At 38.6% G+C, this 24570-nt stretch overlaps 1 protein-coding gene across 18 annotated transcripts in view; it reads left to right on the forward strand.

Moving 5' to 3' along the window:
- The window catches only part of TFDP2 (transcription factor Dp-2), a 173859-nt gene that overhangs the window by 112479 nt on the left and 36810 nt on the right, over positions 1-24570 (forward strand). For 13 of the 18 annotated variants that reach the window (XM_020971002.2, XM_020971003.2, XM_078147529.1 and 10 more), the window contains 2 exons: positions 12287-12408; positions 16640-16687. In XM_020971002.2, coding sequence (XP_020826661.1) covers positions 12287-12408; positions 16640-16687 — 170 coding nt within the window. Of the gene's footprint in view, positions 1-4891; positions 4972-6626; positions 6650-9515; positions 9599-12286; positions 12409-16639; positions 16688-24570 lie in introns of those variants that run through there. The other 5 variants (XM_078147530.1, XM_078147531.1, XM_078147541.1 and 2 more) reach the window with 4 other exon arrangements.

Here is a 24570-nt window from a genome sequence, read left to right on the forward strand (position 1 = left end):
AGTCCCTGCCAGCTGCCATTGTAATTGGTACAGTTCTGAGGGTGTATCAGTGGAGTAGATGTCAAGGTCTCAGGGTCTTTGGGTTATATCAGTAGGTCAGATGACAGTTGCTAGGTGTCTGCAGGCCTTAGAGACAGGACAAGTGATAGGGAATGGAGAACCTTAAGAAGCATCTAGGTCCAGAGCATCCCTTGGCATTCTGCATTCCAGAGTTCACAGGTTTGCGTCTAGCTTTGATGCTCCAAAGAGCAAAAAATGACCTTCAGAAATGACGTTTGAGACCTAGGCTAGTGGTAACTGAGACGTCCATACATCTAGCAGTCATGTTGTATCTGGACATAAATTTGGTGGAACCAATGTTATGAAAGATCTGAAGTAAGTTATTAGCCTACTTCCTGCAAGAGATCAAGGTGGTGTAGAAGAAAGTACGCCTCAAGGTGTTGGGGAAAATGTTTGTATGCTAGTTATTGCTAGCACTTTTGAAGTTCCTATCCCTTTGTGAAAGCCAGTTGATGTTAAATAGAACCAGGACACTAGTCACTATCTCCTTAACCATGGAGGAGAATATAGCCTCTCCTCAGAGTGCCCTAGCACACTGAGGGGGTGACTCAGCCAGCCTGGTTATGGGACAGTGGGCAGAATGTACTCACTACATGTGGGGGTTTGTCCACAGCAGCCTCAGATGAAGAAAGCCCCAAGACTTTTCCCCTTCCAGCATGGTCTCCCACTGAACATCCTGAATGCAGAGTCCAAGATTCCCCAAGAGTGATGGGGTTGATGGATCAGATCTTTTTGAATGCCTCTGCACACAATCAGAAAACCTCCCCTCACTCACCATGCAGTTAGCCAACCAGAATGAATTACAAAATGTCTTTGTGTGTTCCAAAGTCTTTCCAAAGCACTTTCCTTGATCAACACCATACTTCTCTCAGAAGCAGACGCCCTTGTGTTTCCATATAGAGTAGTGCCATCCAGAGTGCTTTGCACGTACACCAGACACCCCATTACTTCAGAATAATGTTTTAAAGTGCATAATACAAAATAAATAAAATTGCCATGGGAACCAATTATATTGAAATACTTGTTATCAAAATATAAAAAAATAAAATTGCCATGGGAACCAATTATATTGAAATACTGTTATCAAAATATAAAAAACAAAAACAAGTTCACAGACTCCAGGTTAATAATCTCTGGTCTAGAAAAAATACTCTTCAGACTACTGAACAAACTATAGTTTGGGAACGCTATTGTTGATCTGCTGTATCTGCTAGGTGGTATAGTGGATAGAGCATTGACCTGGAGTCAGGAAGACCTGAGTTCGTTTCCCACCTTTATAGCTGTGTGATTCTGAGCAATTCATTTAACTGCTGTCTGTCTTAGTTTCCTCAGTTGTAAAATGAGGATAATAATAGCTCTTACCTCACAGGGCTGTTGTGAGGATTATATGAGATAATTTTTATAATGTAATATAATTTTTATAATGTCCTTAGTAAAATGCATGGCACATAGTAGGCACTTAATAAATGCTTGTTTTCTTTTTTCTTTCATCAGGATACATACATAGAAAGATATATTGTCCATAAAACAGAATTAGCAAGGAAAATTAAGAAAGACCATAGCAAAATGTGGAGGGTTTTTCACAAGATGGACTACAGACTGTCTTCCCTTAGGAGGCTGGTGTAGCTCCAAAATTAGTAAGAGTCAAAGTCTTCCCTTCTGAAATTCTGCTCAGACTAACAACTCTTTGGCTCCTTGATCTGGCTCTCCCTAGACCCTTTCTTTTCTAGACAATTTGGCTTTTCCCCCTTGTGTTTAAGATACTTATGAAAGGCAATTTCCTTCCTTTCTCCCTGAACAAAGATGTCAAAATTCTCTGATACAGTGGACAGAAGTATTTTGTAATGGGTTGTTAGGGAGTTCAACAGGTGACCCTTATGAAAATCCTCTGGCTTTTAAAGCCTTTCATCACCTGGTGCCTTCCTATCTATACATTGTTTTTATATCTTGCTCCCTTCCAAGTACTCTCTGATCCAGTGACACCAGTCTCCTTGATGTTACTTACATTAAAAATTACTCCATCATCTGAAACATTTACACTGACTGGCTCCCCCAGGAATTCTTTGTGTTCTTGTCTCTGCCTCTGCCTTCCCTGGCTTCCTTCAAGTCTCAGCTAAAATCCCATCCCTCTTTAATTCCAGTGCCTTCCCTCGGAGATTACCTCCTGCTTAGCCTGTGTATTCCTTGTTTTGTTTTGTTTTTAAAAGGCAGTTGGGGTTAAGTGACTTGGCCAGGGTCACACAGCTAGTAAGTGTCAAGTGTTTGGTCTGAGGACAGATTTGAACTCAGGTCCTCCTGACTTCAGGGCCGGTGCTCTATCCACTGCGCCACCTAGCTGCCCCGATTCCTTGTTTTTACATAGTTGTTTGTATACTGTTTCCACCATTAGAGTATGAGCTTCTTGAGAGCAGGAACTGTTCCTTTCTTTGCATCACTAGCACTTAGCACAGTGGCTGGTACATGACAGGGACTTAATAAACACTTGATGACTTGACTTGAATTCACTTTTTGATTGATGGAGAAATGGTAGAAGAGGTTTCAGGTATAAATCAAATAGAAACACCTTGCAATCCTTGCATGATCAGTGTTTTTACTCCTGAAAGCAAAGTTCTTTTCTTACTGTAGATGGCAGTAGTACCTAAGAGTTAGGGAGCTCATGCAGTCTCATACAGTTCAATACTTAGCACAAGTGCTTGGCACATAGAGTAAATACTTATTAAATACTTTTTCATTCAGTCAGCCGATCTCTTATCACAGCATTCAGGTTATTATATTTTGGTTAACTGTATGTTTTATGTTATATGTTCTCTGAGATTTGAAGTAAAGACCACTCATTTTGCTTGTCCTGACCAACTGTCATCTACTTTGAAAAGTAGAAATGTGTCCATGTAAATTAGTTATAAAGTGAATCTCAAACATGCTTGGAATGGGTGTTTCTGTTTGGTTTTTCTTTTCTAATTAACGTCTTCCTGGTAGTCCATTGTGCTGAAATTTGAACTTAAAGGAATAGTGTGATAGAATCTAATCTGAAAGAAAAAAAAGAAAATTTCATAGATTGAGAGATTCCTAATGTTAGTGTTTTTGCATTTAAATGAATGACAAAGTGAGCTCATAAGTGTGTTTGTATAAATAAATATGTATAAAAATGAAGAGGGAATTATTTTAACTAAATATATTGGTTTTTCTAAAACATAAGAAATGTAGTCTTTTGTAATTTTGCAGCAGTTGATCAGTAATGGACAAAACCTGGTACCGTTGTGAACTTAGTGCTGCCACCCTACCTTCTCTGTGGCTCACTAACTAGTACTTTAGTGATTCCCTTCCGGCAAAGAAAGAAAGTACTACCCCTAGTGCAGGCCCTCGTCATCTTACTTCTGGCCTCCTTATCGTTCTTGCCTCAAGTCTCTCCCCATGCTAATCCATCCTCCTCCTAGCTGCCAAAGTGATTTTCCTAATGCTCAGGTCTGATCTTATGCCTCCCCTACATGACATTTCAAGCCATTTACAAGCTGGCCCTAACATACTTCTCACATCATTTTACATATTTCCTTTCACACACTATAGTTCAGCCAAATGGCCTTCTCCCTTGTACTCATACAGGAAACTCCATCTCTCACCTCATGATACTTAGCACTGGCTGCCCTGTGGTACCTAGAATGTACCTTCTCAGCCTACCTCTTAGAGTCCCAGTTTACTTCAAGACTCAACTCAAGGCCCACCTTCTGTGAAGCCTTTCTGACCCATCTTCTCCCTTCAACCCCATCCCCGTAACAGCTGGTTAGTACCTTCCCCCCTCAAAAAACTACCTAGCATTTTTGTATGTGTTTTTAACATAGCTGTATATGTACATGTTGTCTCCCATAATAAGCTTTTTTTGAGGGGAGGGACTTAGGTCTTTGTCACTGTTGTCCCCAGTGCCTAGCACAGTACCTGTCACATAGTGCTGCTTAATAAATGCTTGTTTGATTAGCGCTTTTTAAATTCTGGATCTGTCTCAGTGATTTAAATGGGATTTCCTGACCCCAACACACATATTTACCATTTTTTCTCTGATGGTACTAAGGTTTCAGGTGAGGAATACAATAGTTGCTCATAACAAAAAATTTGAGGCCTGCCTTAAGAAGTCCTCAGACTTGGAGGCATTTAGATGGTGCAGTGGATAGAGTATTGGCGCTGGAGTCAGGAAGACCTGAGTTCAAATGCGGCCTCACACACTTGACACTTACTAACTGTGTGACCCTGGGCAAGTCACTTAACTCCATTGCCTAGCCAAAAAAAAAGAAAAAGTCCTCAGACTCTAGGGACTGTTCATTGACTCTTCCTTTATATACTGATTAATGTTCCAGCATCTGGAAGTTTAAAAGCTTCTTGGAAAGGGCAGACACATAGAGGTAGGCATAGTGGTGCCTGGGGAACAGCTAGATGGCGCAGTGGGTAGAGCATTGGGCCTGGAGTCAGGAATGTGGCCTCACACTCTTAATAGCTGTATAACTCTGAGCAAGTCACTTTAAAAAATAGATATATTTGCGTCAGTTTCCCCATCTATAAGAGGGTTGTTGTGAGGAGCAAATGAGACAGTAAATGTAAAGCACTTAATACAATGCCTGGCACATAGCACTATAGTATTATTAACAGTGAGAAATCATAGCTGACAAATCTAACATTGGTGGGGAAAAGAATAGAAGAAAATGGGGGAAAAAATCCAACAACCCAGAGATAAGAACTAATAACAGTATGATTCCATACTACCAGGAGTTGTGTAGTGGTTAATAGATTATAATTTCTTCCCCTTTTATTTTTGTTTATGTGGCCAGAGTCCATTGAACCAAGATCCAGAGACTACTTTGTAAACAAAAAGTTCTCTGAAGGTATTTTTAACTGAAGTGATACAACCATGAAAACCCCTAACAGGTGTGCAACTGGTAAATTTTCCTTCTTTTAACAAAAACTGTCACATATAAGTACATAAACTGTCATATATAAGTACATTGCATATTCTAATAGGGTATTGTGATTTGGTGATAGCTGTCTGAGAAATGGGCAAGATTAAAGGGGTGACTACATCAGTGAAACGGCTAGTTTCAACAAACTCTTCCCAGACAAACTCTTCCCCGTGTTTTTTTCTGTATTTAAAAATGAAAGACAGATCTTTTTAAATGAAGCAGATTAGCTTGCTTGCCTGCTGTTACCATTCTTTCATAGGATGTGGGCACACAGATACGAACTCCTTAGTAGTGCTATACAAGATATACGTTGAATTTTAAGAGAGAGAAGAGGAATATTTAGGATTATCAGTGATTGGAGGTTCCTTGTGGCCTGTGAATTACATAGACTCTGAGACTAAGTAGACCTGAAGCCTAGCTCCAGAGAAGTCATAAGAAAGGTCACTTGTATTGCAGAACTTTTCAGTGTGAGTAGTGATGGGAAGTAGGAATTATGCATTAAAATACTGTAACTGTTTTCTTAATTTTTGGGTATGTGCGATAATTTCTAACAAACCAGTGGTGAACTAAACCCTTTTTTAAAAATTCAGAAAGTCATGTCTTCTCTTTAAAAAGTTTTTTATTCCTTCCTATAAAATACCTTTAAGGTGTGATAGATGGCAGTTGCTCTGTTGCATATCCGTAGCATGGTATGGTACCGTTCATATCCAGTATGATCTCGAGAGTGTGGGAATTTTCACTGGCTGTACTCCTTGCCAGGAATATTCTCCTTCACGTCCCAGCTAAAATCTCATCTTCTGCATGAAGCCTTCCCTGTTGCCCCTTCATGCTAATGCCTGCCCTCTATTATCTTGTATATGTTACATTATGTAATATAATTATATATTATAATTATCTTGCATATATCTTGTTTGTACATTTTTGCTTTCATGTTTTCTTTCTCCATTAGATTGTGAGCTCCTGGAGGGCAGGAACTGTCTTTTCCTTTCCTTTGTGTCCCTTGTGCTTAGTACAGTGTCTAGCACATAATAGATGTGTAATAAATGTTTATTGACTGTTGTTTGTCCTTTGTTTTCAAAGAGAACCGATGACATCATGATGTTGGGGTCAAGGTAAAGTGTATTCAGCTGTGGCTGATCGTCCAGTAAGAGTTCAGAAGGCTCTACTGCAGAGCAGGCACAAGTAGTTCATATTAGAACATTTGCAGTAGAGATATCTCTAGATTTGTGTAGCTCAGTTTCCTTTGTGCTACTACTATTCTGCTTTGCTTATGGAATACAGCATCTTCTTTGATGTGGACATGCAATGCTGGGCTGTCCAGTGCTAGTGTTTCCTGGGAGAGACCTTGAGAGGATCCATTTACTGTTTCATCTGACCACTGTGTGAGCACTGGCCTTACGTGAGTTTTCCATAAAATAATTTGTTAGGTAAATGTGGATTTGGCATTTGGGTTACGTGTCCAGGTTTCATAGGCATACAAGAGTGAAGTCAGCACAGTGGCTCTGTAGACCTTCAATTTGGTAAGCAGCCTACTTCTTTTCTCCTGCACTTTTTATTCAGAGGCTCCCAAATGCTGAGCTAGCACTGGCAATGTGTGCATCAACCTTGTCATCTGTGTGGTCATTCCTGGAACGTATACTGTCAAGGTAAATAAATTTATCCTTAGTGTACAAAATTTCTCTGTGACTAATGACTTCACGTATAGAAGGTATGGTGCTGGCTGGTGGAGGACTTCTGTTTTCTTGGTGTTGAAGCTGAATGTCCAACTGAACGAGAAGTTTTGAATGGCATTAGGCTCCTCTCCTGTAGCAAAGCACCTGGTGCTGATTCTGTTCCAGCTGAGATTTACAAAACAGGGAGTTCACTACTCACGTGAAAACTGACTGAAATATTCTAGGTTATATGGCAAGAGGAGGTTATCCCCTAATAGTGGTGGGAAACCTGTGACCTCGAGGCCTCATGTGGCTTTCTAGGTCCTTGAGTGGGGCCTTTTGACCGAGTCCAAGTTTTACAGAATAAATCCTTTAAGGGAATTTGTTCTGTGAAGTTTGGATTCAGTCAGAGGGCCCCACTTGAGGACTTATGGCCTCGAGGCTGCAGGTTCCTCACCTCTGCTGGAGTTCAAAGATGCCTCCATCTCTATAAAGAAAAAGGAAATGAATTGTCTTCTGACAGGGCAGTTTCTCTCCTAATCATTGCTGGCAAGATTCTTGCCAGAGTCTTCCTTAATAGTCTAATCCTTAGCCTGGTAGATGGTCATCTACCCGAGAGCCAGTGTAGAGCAGAGGAACAGTCAATATGGTGTTTGCAACTCTGGGAGACCTGCCACAAACAGAACAGGGGTGTGTACACAACATTCATCAACCTGACCAAGGCCTTTGATACTGTCAGTCATGAGGGCTTGTGGAAGATCATGGTTACCTGGAAAAGTTCATCAGGATTGTATGTCATTTTAATGATGGCATGCTTGTCTGGGTTCTGGATAATAGACAATGTTCTCATGCTTTCCCAGTCACCAGTGGAGTGAAGCAGGGCTGTGTGCTTGCTCCTGTGTGTGTTAGCAAGATGTTTTCAGTGATATTGTGGGACACTTTCAGTGAGGATGAAAATGGCATCAAAGTCAGCTACATGTTGACAGTAAATTATTTAACTTGAAAAGGCTACAAACCAAGACTAAACTGGAGGGAGAGCTCAAAAAGTTGGGCTCAACTTTTTGTTTGCAGATGATTGTGCACTCAACGCAGCCTCTGAGGCTGAGATGCATAAGAGTGTGGATTGATTCTCTGCCCCTTATTTATCTAGTGATTGACTGACAGAAGATGACTAACACTTTTAAATGTTCTTTGAATGGATAAAAGTTTACTTAATTCTCTTTCCTGGTAACGTGGAATAGAATAATATTCTTAGTTATTCTCGGCTGAACGACTCCAAAATGCTTATGTGTCTGGCCCCTCATGATTCTGCTAAAGGAACTTTCAGAGCTTATAAAGTAACAGGATGTAGTTGCAAAACAGTCAGAGATCGCTTAGAGAGGTAAATCATTTATCATCATTTTCACTGTATTTTGATAAGTGTGTATCTCAACTGGGTGGCACAGTAGGTAGAGCACTGGACCTAGAAGTCAGGAAGACCCAGATCAAATAATGGCCTGAGATACTTAATAGCCGTGTGTCCATGGGCAAGTCATTTCACCTCTATCTTCCTTAGTTACCTCAACTGTAAAATAGGGAACATATACCTACCTCCCAAAATGTTTATTGTGAGGGTCAAATGAGATCAAATTTACAAAATCTTAACATAGTGCCTGGCTGCCTCCTTCCTCCCTCCCTCCCTTTCTTCCTTCCCTCCTTCCCTTCTTCCCTCCTTCCCTCCTCCCCTCCTCGTCTCTTTTGTAAGAGCTGTCATAAGTAACTTCTCTGATAGGCACTTGTATTCCATATGGATTTTGTTTTAATATGTATCTTGTTTCATTACATATTTTTATTAAAGCTGTGTGTGTACATGTGATGCTTGTTTCAGATCTTGAAAACGCCTGTATACTTGTATAGCAATTGTCATTTGCAGTGAATGAAACAGTTGTCATTCTGGTGGGCTCTGGGAACACAAAAGCAGAGATGAGAACAGCCCTTCTTCAGGGAGTTCACGTTTTACTGGGAGATACAGACAGACAAGTAAATAAACAGAAGATAGTTTGAGGAGGAAGAAGTTAGTAGCAGCTAGAGGAGCCAAGAAGAGCTTCCGGCTGGAGGTGGCGCCTGAGTTAGGCCTTGAAAGGAAATTTTGTGTCTAAGAGACAGAGATGAGGAGTGAACACCTTGCAGGCAGGTAGAGCACCTCTACAAAGCTGCTGGAGTGGAAGAGGGGGTGCTGGCTTAAAGGAACAGCAAGTGTTTCACTTCGTCTTGAAAGTGGTGTGTTTGAAAGGGAGTTACATAAAATACCAATGGAAAGATACAGGCTGGAGCTAGCTGGGAAGAACTTCCAGAGTCAGGATTAGGCATTTGTATTTTATTCCAAAGGCTCTCTCTACTATTTTAGGTAAAATGTATCTACAAACACGCAATTGCTGAGAGGTTTCTCCCAAAGAGACCCCACAAAAATAAAAGGTTTTTTTCCCCACATTAGTACTTTTCTTATTGGAATAGTCTGAGCTCCATATCCTCCAGTGTCTTGACAGATACTGAGCAGTTTTCACATTCCCCTGGGAGAACTGCGAATCAGTGACTTAACCACTTCAGTATCTGCATGATGTCCCAGGCCTTAGAGGTCACTGCTTATCCACCACCTGCTGTTTTAAGTGAAAGAGGACTCCGGTGCAGGAAACCACTTAAGGAGCTGAAAACAGAAAAAAGGTGTATGAAAGATGATGAAATGCCCATGAAGTTTTTCTTCCGGCCTGCCCTGCTCTACACCGCCTTTCCTGCTCTGCGTTCTCTCCCACCCTAGGGCAGTTACGATGGGCATTAGTGCACAAAAGTCTGGCTCACAGCAAGGGGCCCATGCTCTTTGTCTCCAGCCCTCTTCTATTGAGTTAACTCTTTGAATACTCTGTTCTCCTGGGTTGCTGATAGTTCTGTTCCTGGGGAAGGACTAAGGTCAGTGGAAGAGAACAATTAGGAAGGCTAAATGGTTGTTAAATTAAACAGCAATTGCAATAATAATACTTTATATTTCTATAATAATAATGGCTAGCATTGACAAAATGCTAGTTTGGAAACATTTTATGTATGCTAATTCATTTGATCCTAGCAACAATTTTGTGAGGTAGATACTGTTGTTATACTAATTTTACAGATGAGGAAACTAAGACAGATAAGTAGTTAGGAGGATTTGAACTGGGTTTTCCTGATTTGCAAGTTCCACCCCTGTATCCACTATCCTATCCATGTAGCTGCCATAGCATAGTGGAGTTTGGAAGATCTAAGTTTGAATTCTGCCTCAAACATTTACTAGTTTTATGATCTGGAAAGTCAGCCTCAGTTTCTTTGTCTGTAAAATGGGGATAAGACTAGCACTTTTGTTGTTGTCCAGTCGTATTTCACTTTGTGACCCCATTTGGGGTTTCCTTGCCAGAGATACTAGAGTGGTTTGCCATTTCCTTCTTCAGCTCGTTTTACAGATGAGGAAGGTGAGGCAAACAGGGTGCAGTGACTTGCTCAGAGTCAAACAGCTCGTATCTGAGGCTGCATTTGAACTCAGGTCTCCCTGCCTCTAGGTCTGGAGCTCTGTCCTGTGCATCTACCACCTTGAGGTCCCAAAATTAGCACTTTCCTCTCAGGATTGTTGTGAAGATCAAATCAAAAAGAGCAGTTCTCTTAAAACACTTAAAATACATCATGTAAATGTTAGCTGTGATAATTATTATTGCTTTATAGAGTCTGCTTTAATTTTATATATTGAAGTGGCCAGTGAGTAAGCACTGGTAGTTATATAGCAACAGTTTCCATGAGTCAGTCATGAATTGGCCATTGAATGTAGTTAATACAACAACATTGTCTTCTGTAATTAAAGAATCTCTAGCTTCTTTTCCTCCTCTCATTTCAGTGTTCTAGAGATTTAAAAAAAAAACCCAACTTACCAAGTTCACTTTTCCTTTTGAAATCAATATAGCTGTGATTTCTCCCAGCTTATATGTATGTATATGCATGTGTGTCTGTGTGTGTCTGTATGTGTCTGTGTAGAGGAGCAAAAAGATGCTAAGAATTTTTTTTACATGCCAGTGAATGTTGATGAGTCCAGTCCTAGCTTTGCTCCATGGCAGCTCTGAATCACTTACTTCATGTCTCTGGCAGGCAACTTTCATAATCTGTAAAATGGGAGCACTTGTATTACCCATGTTGGAAGAGTACTGTATCAGTAAGATAGTATCATTGTCTTATTTGGTCCTCACAACAGCTCCGGGGGATGGTGTTAACCTCACTTTGCAGAGGGAGAGAATGAAGCACAGAGAGATTATGATTTGCTCCAAATTCATGGGGTTCAAAATTGGAAGAGTTGAACCTTGCTCAGTCCCGTGTTTTCTGATCCTAATACAACGTTCTTTCTACTGCATCAAAATAATGCCTCTCCAACAAATGTCCCTTCATGATTACTTTGTAGCCCTGAGCCACCTAAACACTCAATCTTTTAAAAAAAAGTGTTTGAATGGTTAGAGGAAGCAAGGTAGCTCATGTTAACTGTTACAACGGAAATTTTTATGCTGCTTTATGATTTACAAAGCACTTGCATAGACCACCACTGAGAGGTAGACAGTGCACTCATCATTATTCATGTTTTAAAATGAGGAAGCAGCCCAGAAAGATTAAGTGACCCATCTAAAGTCACCCTGCTAGTAGAGTCAGAGTGACAGTGGGAGCTTAAAGCCAGGGTTCCTAATTCCAATCAGTTTTCTTTCTTACAATATATCATTCTGCCTATATGTTTAGATTATTTGCATAAAGAGATTAGTAATGTAGAAAATCTTGATGAAGAGATTGATTGTGAGTACAATGTGGGTGAAGAATTAGAAGATTTGTGAAAAATTAAAAGAAATTACCACCTTTGTGGAAAATGGAAAACAGGAATGAAGATTCATACATGGGAATAATAAACAGATTTGATTTGCTAAAGCAGATGGAATAAAAGTGTGGAGGGTTTAAAAAGCTAGTAGAGGAATACTAATTGGTAAAAGAAAGCCAAAAGAAGGAAATTCAGACTATTATAGAAAATAAAATAGCCAAATGAGGAAGATTTGTTACTTGAGGACTAAGGAATAGGGTTCACATAGAACTCAGGTACCTAGACATCTGCTACTACTTACTCATGATTAAGAATTAATTTGAAATTTCTGAATTTTTTTCTCATTTCAGTTTTACTAGTTTTATACTGTGCTTTAAATTTTGATTTTATGTTAATTTTCCTCGTCTCTTATCGCTTGGCTCTGACCAGTTTTTACAAAACTTTTCTAATATTTTCATGTTGAATTTTTTTTTTTAAAGCACCAAACATATATGTGAAGCTCTAATATTATATAAACTAGCTTTGGTGAATCAACTTGTGCAACAGTCAGATTTCACAATTACCAAATGAAAGGTTTTCATATTTCTGATTTAATCCTCCAAAATTGTAGACTTGTTTAAACTTGCATTTTGGCCCAGGTTAAGTGTTCTGTTTATGTCAACATGATTCCAAGCCTGTGTTGAATTTATTATGTGTTTTAATATTAATGCGCCTTAGTGACATGGTTTTGTTCAGACCATTTTATGTATTTAAGAATCTTTCCTGTTCTTCTTTAACATTTACAGATTATAAGCACACCGCAAAGACTAGCCAGTTCTGGGAGTGTTCTGATCGGGAATCCTTATAGCCCTGCACCAGCAATGGTCACGCAGACACATGTGACAGAAGCCACTGGCTGGGTTCCAGGGTAAGGCCTTTTTTTAGGGGGGGGGAGTGGGGAGGGAGAGGGCTTATTTATCAGTTTGTTTAATTTTTTAGTTTTTTGTTGAAAGTACTTTCTTTTTGCTTTCTTATCTTCCAGTATTACCTTATGTCTCTTTAGTGCCTACCAACCCAAGAATCATGTTCCATTTGGAATCATCAGTCCTTTAAAATCTTTTAAGCAAAATGTGCCACAACATACCTGGGTGATTGTACTCAGAATTTCCTTTGTACGTGGGCTTCTTTATGGTCAAAGACAAGAGGGCATAAGTGTGTTTGGTTAATACGAGAGCCTGTTGTATGTCTTCATCCTCGTATTTCCTGATTAGCAAATAGGTCATCACCCAGAATGTTATGCTAATAACTGAAATAATTTTTCTGTCTCTGAAAGTGAATAGTTACCAAGAAAAGAATAACATCATTAGTCATCTTAGAAATGCAGAACATGTTTTAAATCTTTGGATTTAGATGTTAAAAAAGAAGTTATGTATTTTCATTGATGAAAAGCCAGTTGACTGAATTGCTCTTTCCCTGGCCATTTCCATTTTCTGCTCTCAGTAGTATCATTGGATCATAGATTTAGAGCTTAGAAACGACGTTGGAGACTCTCTAGTCCTGCCTCCTCATTGTATGATGAGGAGAATAATCTCTGTTCCAGAGCTGGGGTTTACACATTGGCCTCTGGATTCCAGTCCAGTGCTCTGAACGCTGCACTTTGTGCAAGTCAGAGCAACTGAAAAAGGAATTAGAAAGACAGGTAGATTGAAATAAACTTCTCAGGAAGGCTACCCTGCTTGTGGATTGTTTTGTTTTTATTTTTTTAAGATCTTGACATCTGTCAGTATTTATCATATTGTATATCAAAAAACGAAACCAAAACTGTATCATATTTTCTCACATGGGTAAAAAGGCAAAATCTTTCATAACAATGCCCACCCTTCTCTCTTCTCCAAAATTCACAAGGTAAAGAAATGGAACAGAATTCAGTTCTTGTCAGTTCCCAGTGGCTAATTCCACTTCTTGCTCCATCATTCATTTACCTAGGGTGACTCTAGCATGGCTTATTACATAGAAAGAACTTAATAAACATTATTTGAGTAAAGTATTTGCTTCAGATATTTATATATATTAATGAAATAATGCCTAATAATAATGCTGCAAACCTCTTGGAGATAGTTACACATGTGAGATTCCTGTTATTTTTTTTTCTTATATCGAAAGATTAAAAAAAAAATACAACCTTTTTTGGGGGGAGGGAAGGCAGTCAGGGTTCAGTGGCATACCCAGGGTCACAAAACTAGTTAAGTGTCAAGTGTCTGAGGCCATATTTTAACTCAGGTCTCCCTGACTTCAGGGCCAGTGTTCTAGCTACTGTGCCATCTAGCTGCCCCTAAGCTTCCTTTTTAAAAGTTCACTTTAACAGACCAGTTCAGAGTTGGTTAAACCAGTGTTGGTTTCAGAGGACAGATGATTGGTGGGGGCAAAGAAGGGGGGAAAAGGCAGATGCTGAAATACAGACATTCACTACTTAATGCCCTGACAGACAACGTTGCTTGGTGGTGTGGTTTTTCTGAACTGTTTTTTCTTGTTATAAGGGAGGATTCCATGAGTGTGGGCATGCTGTGAGATAAATGTGTGTTTATTTGTTTTAAGGCATCACTATTTTTTTTAATGGCAAAAAAAAGTTTCTTTTATGATGAGTTTTAGATATATGGTCAGTAGATTAAACAATTGAAACCATTCCTCCTACATTAGGGGAAGGGGAAGCATTTGATAGTTTGGATTTGGAGCTTAAAGTTTTCAGTATTAAAATGACCAAATGCTGATTTTCATGTCTGCTGAAAATTACATTCACAATTATAAGTAATTTCAGGGTCCTACAAAAGTTTTGTTTTCCAGTTCCCTTATTAAATATTCACTAGGTGGTTTTTATTGTATACTAGAGTATAAGTGTCAAACTTGGGAGAATAGTAGATACATTACTTGTCTCAGTCATGCCCTGGAAGGGTCTCTCCATCATCTGCCACATAAGAGTTATTTCCCTGAGGTTTAGTCAGTACTGTTGTGTAATGGGCTGATCAGGAATGGGGAACCTGCAGCCTTGAGACCACATGTAGCCTTCTAGGTCCTAGGTGTGGCCTTTTGACTGAGTCCAGGTTTTACAGAACAAATCCTTTTATTTTTAATTTTTTTTTATGTATTAAAATATTTATTAGCTGATCAGTGTTGTTTCTTAGGATGGACACAATAGAAAGCTACTACTGCCAATTGCTTATATATCACAGTGTAAGTACATACAGTGAATATCATTAAAAGTAGAGTGAGATCAAGAGTCTAGTGTCTGTTGTACCAACAGGTAGGTGCAAGGGCAGTGTGGCAGGGTATCCTTCCTCCTATTCTGGTAAACAGTGATACTCACCTTTCCTGTGCCCCGCCAGCTCCCTGTTGTGGTGTAGTGGCAGGTTTGGGGTATTCTCATAAACTTTGTTAGACTGATGTACCTGTTTATCATCTGTATGATAAGGAAGAGCAAGTTGTTGGCATAGGGATGAATGTCTGAGTATGAAATTATGAGATAGTAAGTTTTGGCCTGATATCAAGTTAGTCACTGGCAAATCTTAATGTCACATTCTTTCAAGTAAACCCTCACTGTTAGGCAGTCTTATTAAGTTATGAAGGATTGGATGTTTGTCTCTGAGGTGAATATGCAAATCATTACCTAGATTTCCCTTTCAACATATCACCTATGCCATGGTTTCCAAATACTATAGGACCTGATAGTGGAGGATACCCATTATCTCCCTTTCCTTGTCTCTGATGAAAACACAGAATGCGTGAATCTTTTACTTCTGTTTGTTACGATAAGAGCAGCCAGAGCCGTATACAGTGATATCCAAGAAGACAGGAAAGAAAATCCTAGACTGCAGTCATGGCCAAGCTGCTGAAAGTTTTTTGGAGTCTCACAGGCCATTCATGTCCCCATTCCTTCATATGTTATATAGATGAAAGATTTTGGCACTATCCAAAGATTTTGGCACTTTGAAAAGTAATTATAGAAAAGAAAGAACCCTGTATTTGAAATATATCTGGCTCTTCCTTTCATCCATTGACTCTTACCGTTCCTGTCTTCTTTTAAGACAGACTCAAGTGCCACGTCCTCTAAACAGCATTTTTACCATTCCCATAGCTTCTAATGCTGTCCTCCCTAAAGTTATATTTACTCTATTTATCTTCCATGTTCTGATATATGTATGTGTGTGTGTGTGTGTACACACACACACACACACACACATATATATATATACATATACACACACACACATATATGTCTCAGTATATATATATATGTTCTCCCCATTAGTCTTTTTTTATTAATTTATTTTTAGTTTTCAACATTCTTCCACAAAATTTTGGGTTCCAGATTTTTTCCCCATCTCTCCCCTCTCCCCAGCCCAAAACTGCATGTATTCTGAACACCTCTTCCCCTAATCTGCCTTCCCCTCTATCACCTCCTCCTTCTCTTATCCTCTTCTCCTTCTGTTTTCCTGTAGGGCAGGATAGATTTCTATACCCCATTGCCTGTATATCTCATTTCCCAGTTGCATGTAAAAATAATTTTTAACATTTGTTTTTAAAACTTTGGGTTCCAACAAATCCTTTTGTTAAGGGGATTTGTTCTATGAAGTTTGGATTCAGTCAAAGGGCCCAACTTGAGTGTCTAGAAAGCCACGTGTGGCCTTGAGGCTGCAGGTTCCCCACTCCTGGCTGAGTCAAAAGATCATGACTTAGTGAAAGTATTCTCTTACCCTTTTTCTTTGTAATCCTCTATGGTATTTTTCTTCCCAAAGCCTGTTTCAACTTGTGAGCTAATTTATTTGAAATTTCTTGATTCATATATCATAGTATTCATGTAGCACAGTTAAAAATTTTTTCTCTATAGTACTCTAATGTACTGAATTTTGGCAGAAATGGAGTCATTCAAATACTTTCCCTTTCAATTCTTTTTTGTACCTTGTTTTATATAGTATATTTCATTTGTCTTAGTGTTTATTTACCTTATCTGTTTAAATGAAATCTGAAATGAAATAGGGACAAAATAAATCCTTTACCAAACTTAGGTCAGTTATAGCTATACATATGTTTATTTTGGTTCAAAAGAATCAAGTGATCTCTTTTTTTTTTGTTCTTTTAAAATATTATCTCTTTTTTCCCCTTAGGGATCGAAAACGTGCTAGAGAGTTTATAGACACTGGTTTTTCAGAAAGGTGAGTAAAAGTGTAGTGGAATACGTAGTGTAGAGAGTTGGGAGCCCAGGATGGACCCCAGTAGCAAATTAAGGGTAGAGAGCTGAGCTCATCCTCCTTAGCTGCTCTTATTTCCACCATTGCTGCTTTCCGTAGTGAATGGCCTGCCCTCTTCTCTGAATGCATGCATTCCACAGGGCACCAGAAGCATCATTCAGTTCAGAGCTTGGCCACATCTTGGCTTGGACCCTGGCTTTTGTCCAGGGCTGGCTATGTCGTCTTGGGGGAGCCATTGAATCTCCCTGAGAATTGTCTTCCTCTTCCTCCGCCTGCCTCACACAGTTGTGAAGAAAGCACTTCCTAAGCCACAAATCGCCTTGTAGATGTGAGCTAGTGTTGTTTCTTTTACAGAGAACTGTTAACAGTAGAAATGTTCTTCTAAGTGTGAGAAAGTTGACTATTAATGATATACAAAATAGATACAATAATTCCTCTTTTGATATTCCACATCTACATTTTTTAGATATTTGAAACTTAGCAATGTGTTAAATCTTTTTGGTGGAATTTTTTTCCAAATTCCATTATAGTCCTTGTTGTTGTTGATGTTGTTGTCAAGTCATTGAGTTGTGTCCAACTCTTCATGACCCCATGGACCATACTGTCCATAGGGCTTTCTTGGCAAAGATAACTGAACTGGTTTGCCATTTCCTTCCACAGAGACCAACAGAGTCTTGCCCAGGGTCACATAGATAGTAGGTGTCTGAGGCCAGATTTGAACTCAGGTCTTCCTGATTCCAGGTCCAGTGCTCTCTCCGCTGAGCCACCCAGCTTCCTCCATTATACTTCTTTTAAAAAAAGCATATGAAACATAATTTGATCTTTTCTTGATGTCTCAGGATTGTCATACACATGGATTCCATGAGTATTGATCCCCTACTATATCTAATGCATGGTATGGTGTTGGGTACTTCATCTTTATTGTATTGTTCTGTAATAGTATGTATCCTCTGAGGCTATTGGGGTGTCTAGGGTGGTTGGTTAATACTCTTATTAAGTGCTATCTGGTGATATGCTTTTTGGGTTTTTATGGCTTTCTTTAGGGTTTTTGTGTTTGGTATGGTTTTTTGGGGGGGAGGTGTGGGAGGGGTCCCTCCTTGCTGTCAGCTATGACTTCTTCCTGCTGTCAGCGTAGGAAGTCCCTGCCCCATTTCTCATTGTGGCGCCTAAGCTTCTATTGTCTGAGATATCATAAAAATGTCCTTATTATGCATTTGTGTCTAAAATAAAGAGTAAATTGTGGATGGATGAAGGCCTAAAGTGCTTCCTATTGAGTAAATTGTAAGAGCTTTAGTGCACAGACTTTGACATCTATTTTGGTGTTCTGGGGCTTTTTTTTTTTTGGCTGCTTTACTGTTCTTTGTTCCTTAGTTGTGTTTTGAAAGTTGGATAAGAAAGAAGTTAATGTAGTTGGTTAAATGATGTTTTCCTCTACCATGGATGCCCTTGTACAATTCAGACTGTACTTTCTAACACTATAGCCTTGTAAAAAGAGGAAGAAGTTTATGCTCTAAACATAAGTCAAGTCATCAGTCATTTATTGGGCATCTCCTATGCGCCAGACCACTGGGGATACGAAGGCAGAAGGTGCAGATGAAGGAGATTGAAATGTCCCCCTCCCCGCCCCCTCAGCCACTGGGGAGAGCCAGGGGAAATGCTCTGAGTCCAGAGCTGACATGCCTGATGCGAGGAGTAGTAGGGAGGCCAGGGTCAATCAGAACTGGAGGGTAAGATGTAAGAAGACTATTAATAGCTAATGGCTAACATTTGTATAATGCTTTAAGGTTTGAAAGCACTTTACAAATATCTCATTTGATCTTCACGACAACCCTGGGAGATAGGTGCTGTTATTATCTCCAGTTTACAGAGGAGGAAACTGAATCAAGCAGAGGTTAAGTGACTTGCCCAGGATCACAGTTTTTGGGGCTAGATTTGAACTCAGGTCTTCTTCTTGGCTTCAGCTCCACAATTCTATCCACTAAATTACCAAGTTGCCTGAAAGACTAGAAAGGTAGGAAAGGGCCAGGTTGTGAAGGGCTTTAAAAGCCAAATATAAGATTTTATATTTACTCCTTGAGGTCATAGGGAGCTGTTACAGTTTATTGAGTAGTGGGGTAGGGGCTTCCATGGTCAGACCTGCCTTTAGGAAGATCAGTTTGCCATCTGAATGGAGGATGGACTGGTATAGGGAGAGACATGAGACAAGCAGACCCACCTGCAGGCTCTAGAAATAGTACAGGGGTGAGATCATGAAGAACTGTTGGGGGAGGGGGTGGCAGTGTCAGAGGAGAGAAGGGGGCATATTGGAGAGATGGTACAAAAGTAGAAATGACGGTGCTTGGCAGCTGTTCTTCTAAAGTCCATTCTGACTGGACTAAGGGGCAGCTAGGTGGCGCAATGGATAGAGCACCAGCCATGGATTCAGGAGGACCTGAGTTCAAATCCAGCCGCAGACACTTAACAGTTACTAGCTGTGTGACTCTGGGCAAGTCACTTAACCCCAAAAGCCTCACCGAAAACAAACAAACAAACAAACAAAACCATTCTGACTGGACTAGATGGGGAGGGGGGGTGGATAAAGGGAGAACAAAGAATCAAGGATGACACCAAGTTTTGAGCCTGGAGGACTGGGAGGATGATGGTACCCTGGGTAGTTAACAGGAAAATTAGGAAGAAGGGAGGCTTTGGGGGAGAAAGTGGTTCAATTTTGGACATACTAAATTTAAGATGTTTATGAGATGTCCATTTCAAGATGTCTGATACACGTTTGGTGATGTGAAGCCAGATGCCAAGAGAGAGGCTAGGGCTGGATAAATAGATCTGATGATCATCTACATAGAGATGATCATTGTATCTATGGGAACTGATGAGATCACCAGGTGAAGTAGTAGAGAGGGAGAAGAGGGCACAGGACAGAGCCTTGGGGAACGCCTACAGTTAGCAGGTGCAACCGGAATGAAGATCCCTCCAACAAGACCAAGATCCAGGGAGCTGTTAGATTTGGAGGAGGAAAACCAGGATAGAGTAGTGTCCCCAAAACCTAGAGAAAAGAGTGATCCCTAGTGTCAAAGGTTGCAGAAAGGTTAATAATGAGGACTGTAGAAAGGCCATCACATTTAGCAATTAAGAAATCGTAGGTAGCTTTAGAGAGAGCAATGTTAGTTGAATGATAAGGTTAGAAGCCAGACTGCAGCGAATTCAGAAGATGGTGAGAGGAGAGGGAGTAGAGACACATGTATTTAGCAGAAGTCAAATCAGCTCTTGAAATGAAATTTTAATTAATTTGAATAGAATGCATCTTTATGTAGAAGATAGCTTAATAAAGAAATAAAAGTTTTATCTTGCTTCATAGGAGATTCCTATCAAGTAGCAATAAATTCATTTCAGTTGATCTTTCTCTTTGGTTTTTGTCATTCTCTAATGTTGCAGTAGTTTTAAATTTAACTTTTCTGTAACTTGCCATCTTTCTGAAAGTTACTACCACTTCTTGTATTCCATATCTGAATCAGCCACAATTTAGAGCAATGGCATTTAACGCTTATGCTATATTAACCGTACCTTGATATCTATTATTTCAGTAATAATACAGGGAATGCATCTTTTGTTAATGTATAATACTGTAGTAAAACTTTTATAAAAATATAGAAAAGATATTATGTTCAAGTTACTCTCAGTAATACTAATGAAAGTAAAGAACAAATAGTCTGTTAGCTTTTCATGGCCTCTCATAGTTATACATCTTTTTAAAAATTATATTGGCTAAGACATATATATTTATATGTGTGTGCACATACACATATATGTACATACTTATATGTACATATATGTATATACAAATATAAGTGCCATGAATACAGTACAATTGATTATTTGTCATAAGATGATTAATGAGTGATATCAAATTTGTCTATGTTAAAGAAAAAAATTCATTCAGAGTCCTGTTCCATCTATAACATACATGTACCCTGAAATCTCAGTTGGAATTATAAACATAAAATAACAGTCTCTTCCATCCATGTAGCACTTTATGTAAACTGCATTTGTATCATTTATCTTATTTGAACCTTCCCATATCTATCTATGAAAGATGTAGAAAAGGTATAATTATCCTAATTTTGGTTATAAAAGAAACTGAGACCCCAGAGAAGAGGAATTACTTGCCTAATGTCTCAAAGCAAGTTAATAATAGAGCCAAGACTCAGAAGCTTGCTGACTCTTCTAGCACATTACGTTGCTTTTTTAGTTATTGCCCGTTTTACTTCTTTAAATGAGGTGATTGAATTGAAGGCATTGTCACTTTTCTTTATTCCACCTGTATTTCCACATTGGGCTTCTCTAATATGCTCATTCCACATATTATCATAGAGAGCAGCGGCCAGGACATTTACTTGACCTTGGTAAATGTCTCAAAGGTTTCAAGTCCCTTTGTCTAATTACAGCCATTTCTAGGAGAGTAGCTTTGCTAGTTCAGTCGAATGTAGTTATGATAAACATCTCTGGTTTAGCCCCTGTAGTTTTACAACAGATAAGATCTAATTTTAATGGAACCTAAAAATGATTCTTTTCAAACGCTACAGAAATACAATCCAAAGTCTTCATGGGTTTGTTTGTTTGTTTTTAGATTTTTCCCATTTTTACATGCAGTATGTACATTATATGTACACTCTTGTTTTTCAAAAGTGACACGTTAGGTGGTGGAATTATACAGAGGAGATCGGTTTATAAAGTTTGTCAGTGGTACGTGGGGCCATAAATATAGCTGTGCCTCCACTGTCTTTGTTCTACCTTCCCAGCATCTTCCTTTCTTTCCCACTTATCTACCCTAATTCTGCAGGAGCACACACAGGCACACACACCCGTAAGTTATACTGGGATTGAGTTTATGGATGGGACTTTAAAGCCACCAGCACCTCCGCTAACTAAAGACAGTACAGTTTACTAAAGGGAACAGATATGAGCTTCTCTCATTCTCCCCCACCCTTGCCCCAAATCCAAATCTAAACCCATGAAACACTTTGAAAAGCATGTAATCACTTGCAAAGAATCTATAACATTATGTAGATAATTAAAAATCACCTCCTGTACATCAATCATAAATCACAGATCCATCTTTAGAAGCAGCAGGGCAAGGGAAAGAATACTGAAGTAGGGGTCAGAAGATCTGGGTTTGAGACACATACATGCCCCTGCCATTTTCTCATTCTATGACCTTGGACAAGTCATTTAACCTTTTAAAGCATCATTTTCCTCACCTGAGTAATGGGGTTAAAATAGTTATTTTCCACTTAGTGTGGAATCAGAGATGGAAGGGCCCTTTGACCTCATTTAGTCCAGTTTCTTCATTTTATAGGAGGAAACAGACTTGTAGTTTTAAGTCAAAGTTAAGTTAAATCACTTGATTCTTTTGAACCAAAGTCACAGAACTAGCAAGAAAATGGCAAAATTAAGATTTGAACTCGGGTCTTCTGACACCAAAGCCAGTATTCATAGAAACATGTTAAAAGGTAGTTGCAAAAAATTATAAATTATGAAATTGCACAAAAGCAGTTTTATAAATGAGAATACATCTGAATGTTTAATTCTAGAGCCTTTCCTCTGTTGATAATTTTCAGTTTATTTGGTACATAGCTTGTTTGTACGTAGTTATTTGCATGTTGTCTCCCCCATTAGATGTGAGCTCCTTGCCTAGCACATAGTAGGTGTTTAATAAATATTTTTTGACTAATAGCTAGCTAATGATTATACCACTTCATGGAAAGGATTGGTTCTCGTTTATTAAATACTTTATTATGGAAAATCAGTGTTATTTGGGTCACACGGATCTATACAACCATGTAAGTTATTGTATTACCATTTTCATAATGTGCTGATTATTAATCTTTCCTTTCCAGTTGACCTAGTTGGAATGATCATTTCATCCTTAGATACTACATATAACAATTTCTGCATGCTTTTCCAAAAAATTTTGTTTGTAAAATTATTTGCATACATGTTGTATCCCCTTACTAAATTATATTGTAAGTATCTTAGGTGCAGAGATTATGTCTCATTTATCTTTTGTATATTCTCCAATACCTAATGGACACATTGAACATAGTAAACAATAACTTTTTAAAATTTAAACTGGATTTATCAAGGCATCTGTTCTATCAAAATTTTTATCTAATAGAGTTCATTGTATTAACAAGGAGTTTTAATGTATCAGCTAAGAAATGAAGATAAAATAGAGGTAAAATTATATATTGACAGTGTACATATATACGTGTGTGTGTGTGTGTGTGTGTATGTATGTGTGTGTATATATATATATATATATATACTAGAAATAACATTGGACAGCTTAGAAGACACAGGTTTTCAAGTTACCAGCTGTGTTAACCTCCATGTGCCTTAATTTCCTGTTTTGTCTAATGAGATGGTTAGATTATCTATCTCTACGATCCCTTTTGACTCAATGTTATGTGATTATGTCATATTTTTAAAATTAGTTACAGTAGTGTCTGTTAAAACAGCTTTATGTTTATAGAAGATCTTCAGATTTGCCTAGAATTTAAGGTATGGAATTTAAATTCCTTAAAGTTAAGGAAGTTAATTTTCCACATCCTTATCATTCCAGCCTTATCCCGGCTACGTGCTCCACCCGTTCAGTCAGAGTTTGGCTGTACCATGTCATATAGCATAGCATGGACTGTGCCCCACCCCTGGAGCTCACTTTCACACTGCAGTGTCTTTGGTCACCCTGTTTCTTGGACTTGAGACACATCCTTTGAAGCCCATTTTATTTGTTACCTCCTTCACTGGGACTTTGTTGAGCAGTGCTTTTTACCTCTCTAATGCATTAATACTCTACATGAGGGTTATATTACTCCATTACTATACTGTAAGTTCCATGAGGGCAGCAACTATATCTTATCTAAATTTTGTACTGCCTTTATCACATTGCACAGTACTCTGCATAAGTAATTAATAAATGTTTACCAAATGAGTGAATGTACTTGGATAGCTCTTGTCTTACGCTTACTGTTTCTTTACATCTCTGTTACTATTTGGATTATCTTTTGTAGTATACATGATTCTTTAGCAGTTTAGAGTTCTACAAAGTACCTATTGAATTTTCCATTTCCAATTTTCTTCCAACTTTTACTTTTGGAGGTAGGGATCAGTCTTTTTAAATCATTATGGTATTTGAGGGGAAATGCCATGGTGATTCATTTCTTTAGTACAAGAACTTAAAGAATTGCCGTATTACAAATTTGGAATTAAAAAAATAACTAATTTGTGTTTTCCAGAAATCTCCGATTTTGATAACAAGACATTTAGACCTGTGCTAGCCTCTAAGCTCCATGAGCTTTCATTAGTGTTATCCTCAGTTCTGATCAGTTCAGCATGGCAACAGAATCTGTAGCTGCTTATGGAGAAGACCTGATGACAAATTGTGTAAAAAGCGACTGCAGAAAGTGCTTTTTTGCATTTTATTTAATGTCATTGCTATTTATTCTGAAGCTGTCTAAATGAGATTATGATTTTATATTGCTTATACAGTATGAGCATAAGAAATAAATTTAAATTTACAGTGTACTACAGTAAATTTATGTTCACTTAAAGTTCCCTATACAAATTAGAAAGCAAAGCTCTCAGAATTACATCTAATATTTCAGAATGAAGAAAGCTCTTTTTGAGGTTGTGATTGTTAACTTGTTCTTTCTTTGTTTTCTTTCCTTTTTTTTTCCCACTGATTTGACTATCAGTAAAAGAACTGACTGCATTATGCATATAAACTCAGCTTTAGTTCTTGGGGAATTCTGAACAGTCTTACTGTATTTGGAACCAAGTTAAGGAGAAAGACA

This window comes from Phascolarctos cinereus, unplaced genomic scaffold (genome assembly GCF_003287225.1).
Source record: "Phascolarctos cinereus isolate Bilbo 61053 unplaced genomic scaffold, phaCin_HiC Scaffold_7;HRSCAF=346, whole genome shotgun sequence".
NCBI lineage: Eukaryota > Metazoa > Chordata > Mammalia > Diprotodontia > Phascolarctidae > Phascolarctos > Phascolarctos cinereus.